Source organism: Hyla sarda, chromosome 9 (genome assembly GCF_029499605.1).
Source record: "Hyla sarda isolate aHylSar1 chromosome 9, aHylSar1.hap1, whole genome shotgun sequence".
NCBI classification, from domain to species: domain Eukaryota; kingdom Metazoa; phylum Chordata; class Amphibia; order Anura; family Hylidae; genus Hyla; species Hyla sarda.
The window spans coordinates 171,404,081-171,416,721 of NC_079197.1; the positions used below are offsets into that span (position 1 = coordinate 171,404,081).

The 12,641-nt window shown below is 46.1% G+C and overlaps 1 protein-coding gene across 3 annotated transcripts in view; it reads right to left on the reverse strand.

The window, feature by feature from the left end:
• The window catches only part of RXRB (retinoid X receptor beta), a 49,646-nt gene extending 41,739 nt beyond the window's left edge, over positions 1-7,907 (reverse strand). The window contains exons 1-2 of one of the 3 annotated variants that reach the window (XM_056539035.1): positions 7,020-7,907; positions 3,189-3,424 (exon numbers count right to left, since the gene is read on the reverse strand). In XM_056539035.1, coding sequence (XP_056395010.1) covers positions 3,189-3,332 — 144 coding nt within the window. In that variant the 5' untranslated portion in view covers positions 3,333-3,424; positions 7,020-7,907. Of the gene's footprint in view, positions 1-3,188; positions 3,425-6,988 lie in introns of all 3 variants that reach the window. The other 2 variants (XM_056539033.1, XM_056539034.1) reach the window with 2 other exon arrangements.
• Positions 7,908-12,641: the final 4,734 nt, after the last annotated feature.

A 12,641-nucleotide genomic window follows, 5' to 3' on the forward strand; every position in this document is an offset into this window, starting at 1 on the left:
AAATAAGTGTAAAAAAAATAAAAATAAACGTATGTGATATCGCCGCGTGCGTAAATGTCCTAACTATAAAAATATATCATTAATTAAACCGTACGGTCAATGGCGTACACGCAAGAAAATTCCAAATTCTAAAAAAGCGCATTTTGGTCACTTTTTATACCATTAAAAAATGAATAAAAAGTGATCAAAAAGTCAGATCAAAACAAAAATCAAACCGATAAAAACTTCAGATCCCGGCGCAAAAAATGAGCCCTCATACCGCCCTGTACGTGGAAAAATAAAAAAGTTATAGGGGTCAGAAGATGACATTTTTATACATATAAATTTTCCTGCATGTAGTTATGATTTTTTCTAGAAGTCCGACAAAATCAAACCTATATAAGTAGGGGATCATTTTAACCGTATGGACCTACAGAATAATGATAAGGTGTAATTTTTACCGAAATATGCACTGCGTAAAAACGGAAGCCCCCAAACAAAATGGGATTTTTTCTTCGATTTTGTCGCACAATTATTTTTTTTTCCGTTTCGCCGTGCATTTTTGGGTAAAATGACTAATGTCACTGCAAAGTAGAATTGGCGAAGCAAAAAATAAGCCATAATATGGATTTTTAGTTGGAAAATTGAAAGGGTTATGATTTTTAAAAGGTAAGGAGGAAAAAACGAAAGTGCAAAAACGGAAAAACCTTAAGGAGTCCTTAAGGGGTTAAAAGCCACATCCCATTTAATTTCAGCTTACAATATCTTAATCACAACAGGGGGGGGATTCGGGGGTCGGAATATGAGAAGGGGGGATTTGGGGGTCGGAATATGAGGAGGGGGGATTTGGGGGTCGGAATATGAGGAGGGGTGATTTGGGGGTCGGAATATGAGGAGGGGGGATTTGGGGGTCGGAATATGAGGAGGGGGATTTGGGGGTCGGAATATGAGGAGGGGGGATTTGGGGGTCTGAATATGGGGAGGGGATTTGGGGGTCTGAATATGGGGAGGGGATTTGGGGGTAAGGATATGAGGACAAAAGCTTCCTCCTTTGTTGCTTTTCCTCCCTACAAGTATAAGGTAGAAAAACGGGCAACGCCGGGTACTCAGCTAGTTGTGTGTGTGTATATATTTTTATTATAGCTTAACATTTTTATTTTCTGACCGTTATAACTATATATATATATATATATTTATTTTTTATTTAAAGTGTAGCTCCCACCATCCATTTTTTCTTTCTTTCTGTCCCTGCCTATTGCCCATCTCTCCCTAACCCCCTCCCTCCCTTTACATTTTTTTTTTACTATATTAAAATCCCTTTTTGTCTGCCTGGTAGTGTGCTCACTACCAGGCAGACTTCCCCAGCAGGCACCACGTCACTGATGCCTGCTGGAGCCGGCACTTCCGCCCTTAGCTCACTATACAGGGTGCCTCCAGCTGTTTCACCACTACAACTCCCAGCTTGCCCTAACATCTACTGGCTGTCAGGGCATTCTGGGAGTTGTAGTGGTGAAAAAGCTGGAGGCACCCTGTGGTGAAAACAATAAGCAGTGCTACTTCGGGAGCAGCAGCAGCAGCGGCGGCGGCGCTCTCCCGAACCCCGCTCCCCACCCCCATACCTCTAGTGCTGAGCGGCGGCACTCCCACGAACCCCGCTTCCCCCACCCCATTCCTCCAGTGAGGAAGACTTACCAGAGGATCAATGTGCTGCCTCCGGACAGGGTAACGGCCTCCGGACAGGGTAAGGGGGGAGGGGGGGGGGCGGGGCCGCGCGCGAGGCCAGTGTAGCTGGCCAATGCGCGCAGCCCCAGCTATTAGCGTGCTCGCTCTCGCCTGTCTGATTGACAGGCGCGAGCGAGCACCGCAGTGACTGGATTTCGACTCATTTGCCAGGCTGAAATGAGTCGAAATCCAGTAGTGACGTCACTGCAGAATGCATTCGGCCACTAGGAGGGCGACCCCTAGTGGCCGAATTTAAAAGTGATTTTAAACTTGTTTAAAATCACTTTTTTTAATTAAAGTATATTAGAGATATGTTGTAGTACTTAAGTACTACAACATATCAATTTTTAGATTTCATGACAGTGCCCATTTAAAGATGTAAAACTAAAAATATATAAAGGCCGGGTTCACACCACGTTTTTGCAATACAGTTCCCGTATACATTTTCAATTTGAAAACCGTACGGAACCGTATTGAAAACCGTACGCATTGACTCTCCATTGAAAACTGTACGCCAAACGATGCATCAGGTTGTGTCCGTTTTTCATCCTGTACGGTTTTGTCAGTTTTTTTCCCGTACCCAAAACTGCAGCCAATTACGCTTTTTGGTCCGAATTAAATACTGTAAGGAAACCATATACTATTCATAATGGAGTGAAAAGTTAAAAATGTATTCTTTTTTCTTAAAAAACGGATGCAACCGGACATCATTTTTCAAACCGTATACGGGTTAAAATTTGTACACACGTTTTGTTACAGTTTAGTCAGGATTTAACTAATCAATTTTTCATCCAAAAACCTCATAAGGGAAATGTATTGCAAAAACGTGGTGTGAACCCGGCCTAAAATGGGATTGTCGTATGGACCATCAAAACCTGTTCAGAGGAAACGTTGCCGAGTTGTCCATAGCAACCAATCAGATCGCTTCTTTCATTTCTGAAAAGGCCTCTGAAAAATGAAAGCAGCGATCTGATTGGTTGCTATGGGCAACTCAGCAACGTTTCCTCTGAACAGGTTTTGATGAATCTGCCCCTATGTGTCATTGTTACCAAAAAGTGCACTGCGGAGAAACAGAAGCCCCCAAAAGTTACAAAATGGCGCGGTTTTTATTAATTATTTTTTTTTTGTTTCACTGTAGATTTCGTGGTAAAATTAGTACAATTGGTGGCGCATATAGGTCTCTAGGTGGACAATAAAAAAAGCGTTATGGCTATTAGGAGGCGAGGAAGAAAAAACGAAAGCGCAAAAATGGCGATGTCATCTGTGACTTTGTATAATGAAACATCCAGATCAGTGTTTCCGAACCAGTGTGCCTCCAGCTGTTGCAAAACTACAACTCCCAGCATGCCCGGACAGCCTTCGGCTGTCCGGGCATGCTGTGAGTTGTAGTTTTGCAACAGCTGGAGGCACACTGGTTGGGAAACACTGATATAGATGACAGACATGATGATGTAGGAAAAGGTCTATAGGGGGCGCACATCACTCACCTGGGGGCTGCTGACGGGTCCGTACCCTATAGACGGGGTACCGGGGACCCCCGGGGAGCCAACAGCGCAGTTAATAACAGGAAATGGGGATCCGAGACTTCCCAGAGGAGAGTTCACCGAGGAGGTCATGGCGGATCCGATCATGGAAGGGTGTAGGGGAGCGCTGGGGGGTGGGGTGTCGTTCAAGGGGCGTCCTAGAGGTGGGCTCAGCGAGGACGTGTCTGGACTTTGGCAAACTGGAAGAAAAAGAGGGGAGACAATACGTTACAATCCTACAGCCGCGCTGATCGTTACAATGTGTCAGCTTAGAAGACAGGATCGGAAAGGTCAGATGCGAGGAGAGGATTCAATTCACTGACAGCAAGAAGAGTTCTAGATCATGTGATTGTACAAGGACTGAAATAAATAAATACATATTATATATAAATATATATGGATTCAATTCACTGACAGCAAAAAGAGTTCTAGATCATGTGATTGTACAAGGACTGAAATAAATATATATGGATTCTATTCACTGACAGCAAGAAGAGTTCTAGATCATGTGACTGTACAATGACTGAATTATATAGATGGAAGAGAGGGGAAAAAAAGATGTGAGGAAAGGATTCCATTCACTGACAGCAAAAAGATGTTGATCATGTGACTGTACAATGACTGAACTATATATATATATATATATATATATATATATATATATATATATATATATGGGAAGGAGAAAAACAGATGTGAGGAAGGGACGTCATTCACTGACAGCAAGAAGAGATGCAGATCATGTGACTGTACAATGACAGAATTATAATATATATAAAGGAGAAATAGACAATAAAAAGTATTTGTGATTGGGATCAGGATCGGTAATCACATCCATCTTCTACCTATAATACTCTACACTACATATAGAACTACAACTCCCAGCAAACACTATGACACAGTCGTCTACCTATAAAACACCAACTCTCCCCATCAGCTACTATTAGTACTACAACCCCCAGCATTACTAAACACACGAGCATCATATAGCTGTATTATAATTCTCACCATGATGTTTCCCCCTTGAGTACTACAAGTCACAGCATGCCCTGACTCAATCATCTCCCTGTAATACTGTGACTCTCACCATATCATGTGCCCCTGTAACACTACAACTCCCAGCATGCCCCCTCATCAGCTACCAAAAGTACTACACCTCCCAACATGCGCTCACCTTGGTCTTCTAAAGCACTACACCTCCCAACATTCACCCTTATTAACCACCAATAGTACTACACCTCCCAGCATAACCTCACATGTAACACTCCCAACGTACTGTGTGTCTGGACTCTCACCATACCATGCCGCCCATATGCTACCTAGAGTACTACAACCCCTAGTATACGCTATGACACATCCATTGTCTCACTGTAATACTATGCCCCTTGTCATATCATGTGCCTGTATAGCACTACAACTCCCAGCATGCCTTCTCATAAGCCATCTATAGTACTACACCTCCCTACTACTACTCCCAGCATTCCACCATATTATCTACCTACACCACTACTACCCCCAGCATTCCCCCTCATTCTCTACCTATAGCACTACTACCCCCGCATCCCCCCTCATTCTCTACCTATAGGACTACTACCCCCAGCATTCACCTCATTCTATACCTATAGGACTACTACTCCCAGCATTTCCCTAATTATCTACCTATAGCACTACTACTCCCAGCATTTCCCCTCATTCTCTACCTATAGGACTACTACTCCTAGCATTCCCCCTCATTTACCTATATCACTAATACTCCCAGCATTCCCACTTCTTCTCTACCTATAGCACTACTACCCCCAGCATTCCCCTCATTCTCTACCTATAGGACTACTACTCCCAGCATTTCCCTAATTATCTACCTATAGCACTACTACTCCCAGCATTTCCCCTCATTCTCTACCTATAGGACTACTACTCCTAGCATTCCCCCTCATTTACCTATATCACTAATACTCCCAGCATTCCCACTTCTTCTCTACCTATAGCACTACTACTCCCAGCATTCCCCTTGTTATCTACCTATAGCACTACTACTCCCAGCATTCCCCCTCATTATCTACCTATAGGACTACTACTCCCAGCATTCCCCTTGTTATCTACCTATAGCACTACTACTCCCAGCATCCCCCTCATTCTCTACCTATAGCACTACTACTCCCAGCATTCCCCCTCATTCTCTACCTATAGGACTACTACCCCCAGCATTTCCCCTCATCCTCTACCTATAGCACTACTACTCCCAGCATTCCCCATTAACTCCTACTACTCCCAGCATTCTCCCTCATTATCTACCTATAGCACTACTACCCCCAGCATCCCGCCTCATTCCCCTTGTTATTTACCTATATCACTACTACTCCCAGCATTCCCCTCATTATCTACCTATATCACTACTACTCCCAGCACCCCCCTCATTATCTACCTATAGCACTACTACTCCAAGCATCCCCCTTGTTATTTACCTATAGCACTACTACTCCCAGCATTTCCCCTCATTATCTACCTATAGCACTACTACTCCCAGCATTCCCCCTCATTCTCTACCTATAGGACTACTACTCCCAGCATCCCCCTCTTTACCTATATCACTACTACTCCCAGCATTCCCCCTCATTATCTACCTATAGCAATACTACTACCAGCATTACCCTCATTATCTACCTATAGCACTACTACTCCCAGCATCCCCCTTGTTATCTACCTATAGCACTACTACTCCCAGCATCCCCCCTCATTCTCTACCTATAGCACTACTACTCCCAGCATCCCTCCTAATTCTCTACCTATAGCACTACTACTCCCAGCATTCCCCTCACTCTCTACCTATAGGACTACTACTCCCAGCATTCCCCTAATTATCTACCTATAGGACTACTACCCCCAGCATTTCCCCTCATCCTCTACCTATAGCACTACTACTCACATCATTCCCCATTAACTCCTACTACTCCCAGCATTCTCCCTCATTATCTACCTATAGCACTACTACTCCAAGTATTCCCCCTCATCCTCTACCTATAGCACTACTACTCCCAGCATTCCCCCTCATTATCTACCAATAGCACTACTACTCCCAGCATTCCCCCTCATTATCTACCAATAGCACTACTACTCCCAGCATTCCCCATTAACTCCTACTACTCCCAGCATCCCCCCTCATTATCTATCTATAGCACTACAACTCCCAGCAGCCCCCCTCATTATTCCCCTTGTTATTTACCTATATCACAACTACTCCCAGCATCCCCCTTGTTATTTACCTATATCACTACTACTCCCAGCATTCCCCTCTATCTACCTATAGCACTACTACTCCCAGCATTACCCTCATTATCTACCTATATCACTACTACTCCCAGCATTCCCCCTCATTATCTACCTATATCACTACTACCCCCAGCATTCCCCTCATTATCTACCTATATCACTACTACTCCCAGCATTCCTCATTATCTACCTATATCACTACTACTCCCAGCATTCCTCATTATCTACCTATATCACTACTACTCCCAGCATCCCCCTCATTATCTACCTATATCACTACTACTCCCAGCATCCCCCTCATTATCTACCTATATCACTACTACTCCCAGCATTCCTCATTATCTACCAATAGCACTACTACTCCCAGCATGCCCTTACGTGTAACACTCCTCACCATGGCCTGTCATCGCCTCCCTGTAGTACTACACCTCACAGCACACCTCCCCGGTAACATTCCCCCCCCCGCGCCGCGGCCTCCCCGTCCTCCCCGCACTCACCCCGGCTGTCCCCCATCCCTCCGGGCCGCACCGTCTCGGTCTCTCCCGGCTCCGCTCTCCGCCGTCCTCTCTCCTTATGTTAATCTCTCCGCATATTAATGAGGCGCCGCCGCCAGTGACGCAGTTTCCGGGGTCTCCTGCGGTCACCCCGCACCGGACCCGCTACCACCAGCTCTCCCAGCGGCCCCCGCGGCCCCAGACTGCTGAGGAAGCGGAAGTGCCGCCATCTTGGTGCGCCCCAGGCGAGGCTCTTCCTCCAGAGGGCGTAGCCGCCGCTCGGATCATCAATGTGATCAGATAATACGGGAGAAAACGGAGATTACCGGGCGGAGAGAACAGGGAGGAGACCGACAGCAGCCGGAGGGACGTCTGAGAGGCCTGAGCCCGGTGGGTGTACAAAGATGGGACGTGTAGATGCGAAATGACCTGATGTGACCTCGGGAGGAAGGGTGCGGCAAGATGGCGGCGGGCGGGTGACAAGAGGCCACGGAGCGTCTGGGAGGAGAAAGATGGCGCCACTTCCGGTTTCCTTACATGGCTATCCTTATTTATTATTTTTGTTAAAAATAAAGGCGCGTCATGTGACCCCCAGTCTGACGGGGCGGGGTCTAGAGACTTGTGCACACTACATGCGGTACCGTCCAAAACCGCAGCTCATGTGTATGACATGAAAAGACCAGATCACGTTGCAATGTGTATACAGCAATGGTATTCTAACTGTGGACCTCCAGATGGTGCAGAACTACAACTCCCAGCATGCCTGGACCTCCAGATGGTGCAGAACTGCAACTCCCAGCATGCCTGTACCTCCAGATGGTGCAGAACTACAACTCCCAGCATGCCTGTACCTCCAGATGGTGCAGAACTACAACTCCCAACATACCCGGACCTCCAGATGTTGCAAAACTACAACTCCCAGCATGCCCGGACAGTTGTTGGCTTTCCGAGCATGTTGGGAGTTGTAGTTCAGCATTATCTGGAGGGCCACTATTTGGAGACCACTGCTGTTCAGTTACTTATCTACTGACAGGAAAGATCACATACCCAGGAGAAGATCAGCAGAAGTATAAAGCATGGGGGAGATGTATCAAACCTTGTGCAGAGGAGAAATTGCCCTTAGCAACCAATCAGATTCCAGCTTTTAGTTTTAAAATAATCCTCTGAAATGAGCTCGTCCCTCTTCAAGCTTGACAAAGCACTCATTGGTTGTTAAGAGTTTATTAAAGGAGTACTCCGGCGCGCACTTTTTTCCTTTTATCCCGTCCAGGCTGCAAAATAAAAGAAAACGCACTTTCTCTTACCTGCCAACGAGCCCCCGGAGCTCCGGTACAGGTGTCCGGTCCCCGGGCTGTATTCTTCTTACTTCCTGTTAGCCCGGCACGTCACACGGAGCTTCAGCCTATCACCGGCCGCAGCGATGTCCCGCCTCTGCTGGTGATAGGCTGAAGCTCCGTGTGACGTGCCGGGCTAACAGGAAGTAAGAAGAATACAGCCCGGGGACCGAACACCTGTACCGGAGCTCCGGGGGCTCGTTGGCAGGTAAGAGAAAGTGCGTTTTCTTTTATTTTGCAGCCCGGACGGGATAAAAGGAAAAAAGTGCGCGCCGGAGTACTCCTTTAAAACAACCAATGAGCTCCATCATTATATCCTAGATTACACTCCAGAGCTGTACTCACTATTCTGCTGGTGGGGTCACTGTGTACATACATTACATTACTTATCCTGTACTGATCCTGAGTTATATCCTGTATTATACCCCAGAGCTGTACTCACTATTCTGCTGGTGAGATCACTGTGTACATACATTACATTACTTATTCTGTACTGATCCTGAGTTATATCCTGTATTATACCCCAGAGCTGTACTCACTATTCTGCTGGTGAGGTCACTGTGTATATACATTACATTACTTATCCTGTACTGATCCTGAGTTATATCCTGTATTATACTCCAGAGCTGTACTCACTATTCTGCTGGTGGGGTCACTGTGTACATACATTACATTACTTATCCTGTACTGATCCTGAGTTATATCCTGTATTATACTCCAGAGCTGTACTCACTTTTCTGCTGGTGGGGTCACTGTGTACATACATTACATTACTTATCCTGTACTGATCCTGAGTTATATCCTGCATTATACCCCAGAGCTGTACTCACTATTCTGCTGGTGAGGTCACTGTGTACATACATTACATTACTTATCCTGTACTGATCCTGAATTATATCCTGTATTATACTCCAGAGCTGTACTCACTATTCTGCTGGTGAGGTCACTGTGTACATACATTACATTACTTATCCTGTACTGATCCTGAGTTATATCCTGTATTATACTCCAGAGCTGTACTCACTATTCTGCTGGTGAGATCACTGTGTACATACATTACATTACTTATCCTGTACTGATCCTGAGTTATATCCTGTATTATACTCCAGAGCTGTACTCACTTTTCTGCTGGTGGGGTCACTGTGTACATACATTACATTACTTATCCTGTACTGATCCTGAGTTATATCCTGCATTATACCCCAGAGCTGTACTCACTATTCTGCTGGTGAGGTCACTGTGTACATACATTACATTACTTATCCTGTACTGATCCTGAATTATATCCTGTATTATACTCCAGAGCTGTACTCACTATTCTGCTGGTGAGGTCACTGTGTACATACATTACATTACTTATCCTGTACTGATCCTGAGTTATATCCTGTATTATACTCCAGAGCTGTACTCACTATTCTGCTGGTGAGGTCACTGTTTACATACATTACATTACTTATCCTGTACTGATCCTGAGTTATATCCTGTATTATACTCCAGAGCTGTACTCACTATTCTGCTGGTGGGGTCACTGTGTATATACATTACATTACTTATCCTGTACTGATCCTGAGTTATATCCTGTATTATACTCCAGAGCTGTACTCACTATTCTGCTGGTGAGATCACTGTGTACATACATTACATTACTTATCCTGTACTGATCCTGAGTTATATCCTGTATTATACTCCAGAGCTGTACTCACTATTCTGCTGGTGAGGTCACTGTGTACATACATTACATTACTTATCCTGTACTGATCCTGAGTTATATCCTGTATTATACTCCAGAGCTGTACTCACTATTCTGCTGGTGAGGTCACTGTGTACATACATTACGTTACTTATCCTGTACTGATCCTGTATTATACTCCAGAGCTGTACTCACTATTCTGCTGGTGGGGTCACTGTGTATATACATTACATTACTTATCCTGTACTGATCCTGAGTTATATCCTGTATTATACTCCAGAGCTGTACTCACTATTCTGCTGGTGGGGTCACTGTGTATATACATTACATTATCCAGGTTGTTCCCTTTGCATTCATCCTATAGCACTTTCCCTGTCGGTGACTCATTGTCTGATACAGATCAGAAGTAATTACAGAAATAATTCATTAGAGTAATTTTATCTCTAAAACAAATTACCCCATAGTGATTCAGAGTCCCATAAGGTGCCACCCTGCACCCTGTCCTAGATAAGACAGTCGGATACTCGTGTCGTTCCTAGTTCTTCATAGATTGTAAGCTCTTGCGGTCCAGGCCTTCACTTCTAATGTTGGCGTTGTTGCTTTGTTTTGTATTCTGCCCTATGGTAGGTATTTGGCCCACAACTGCTTGTTGCTTGTTGAGACGGCTCCCACTCCAGTGGCCCTAAACTAGCCATTACATCCAGGTGACCCAGCTGTACTCCATGGGGAGGACCTCCAGAAAAGCCTGGACATCCTCTGCTGCTGCCTGCTGCTACTTCCAGGCACCGCCGGCCTCAGCCCCTGCACGGCTGCCCTCCATTACGGGACCAGCTCAGGGCCTCCGCTCCCGCTCAGCGCAGACTCCTGAAGTACGGAGTGAAGCTCCCCCGGCCTTCCACTTACCTGCACCATACCCTCGGGCGCCTTCATCTCCGCTGCTGCCGAACATCCCTGTTGTTCAGCGGGGGGCTCTGTAATCCTGCTTGGGCTCTGCTGGGCAGCGCTGCAGTGCCGCCATCGGAGCCTCCTCTCTCCCACGCTGCACCTCCTGCACGGTCTGCTGCTGTCTTTGAGTCGTCTGGGTCCCGGGGTGAGTGCACTTTGCCCCCAACCTGCCTGGATGGACATCTGCTGTACTGCATTCCTTCTCTGACCTCCCTGCCTTCTGTTCTACCCTGGACTTGCCAGTGCCCCAGATGATGGACTGGGACCTCACATCCCCCCCTCCTTCCCTGCCTCCTGTTGGGTAGCCTGTCCTGTCACGCCGGTCTGGGACTCAGAAGAGGTCTCCTCCTCATGGCATCGGGAACCCCCCACGGGTTCCCCCGATCATCAGTGGTTAGCCCTTTGCCCTCTCACTGTTACCCCTGGCTAGGTCACTTTTGCACTTGGGTCCTGCCCTGGCTACTACTGCACTTTTTGTGCCTGACGAACTCAATTGTTATTACATTGTTTTTTTTTTGATGTTTAACAATTGCATTATTGCTCACCTGTAGTTTCATAATTCATTCTTTCTTTTGCTGTTGCCTCAGAGTGGGGTGTTTGCCGTCTTTGGTAGTCATCCCTTGGTAGTGTTCTTCCATTTCCCCTCCTGAGGCTATAGCAATGGACCAACCATGCCTTGGTTACTGGTCCACCGTGGTGATCTTGGCCTCTGCCTTCGCTCTCTGGTCAATGGTTTGTTTTTTTGCTCTGTATTCTTTATGGTTTGTCGTGTGTTGTCCTGTTTGTCCCCTGTTTGTCTGTCCAGTTGTTGTCTGTTGTTTCCTCCCCCCCTACCGCTCTTCTCTTTTTTCAGGTAACTTTTTCTTCTTCTTTGGCCCTGCGGTCGGGGTTCTCCTGTTGTCTCCTCAAGGGTTTACGGAGATACTTTCAAGGTCTCTTGTGAGTATGTCTCCTGATTGGCTGTGCTTCTCCTCTCATCATCCACCATGGTCAAGTGTGTCTCTCTGAATGTTAAAGGCCTTAACTCCTCCTCTAATAGGCAATTGGTGCAGTGGGAATTGGTTGAGCTGTGGACTGATGTTGCTTTTATACAGGAGACACACTTTGACCGTTCTGGATCATTTCAATTTCTTCATCATCTTTTTCCCCAGGCCTACTCTGCTGTTTCTGATCGGAAGTTGGCTGGGACTGCTATCCTGATCTCCCGTTCTTGCCCTCTACAAGTCTCCTCTTTCTCTCTCTACCTGCAGGACGTTATGTAGTGGTGGGTGGGGTCTCGCTCCTGCTCTGTAATATTTATGCCCCTAACACCTTGCAAATCCTGTTCTTACATAGGATCCTCTCTAAGCTCCATAAATACCATTCCTCTGCTTGGTTGCTAGGGGGGACTTTAATCTTATTTTCTCTCCTATGGACCGTTACTCCCTCTCCAATACTCCTCCCTTTCCTGCCAATTGCACCTGGCTACCCTTTTTCAATGGACTATACGGGCCTCCTCGCTGTATTACCTCTGGCGGATAAACCATCCGATGGACCGCTCTTTTAGCTTTTTCTCGCACCCACATAACTTACACACGTGCACATTTTTTTGGTAACCTTCCCATGGTGCGCATGCTCTGTATGCCTACCCTTGAACCTATTTCCTAGGTCTGACCACTCCCCTGTCCTCCTTTCTTTTTCTCATTCT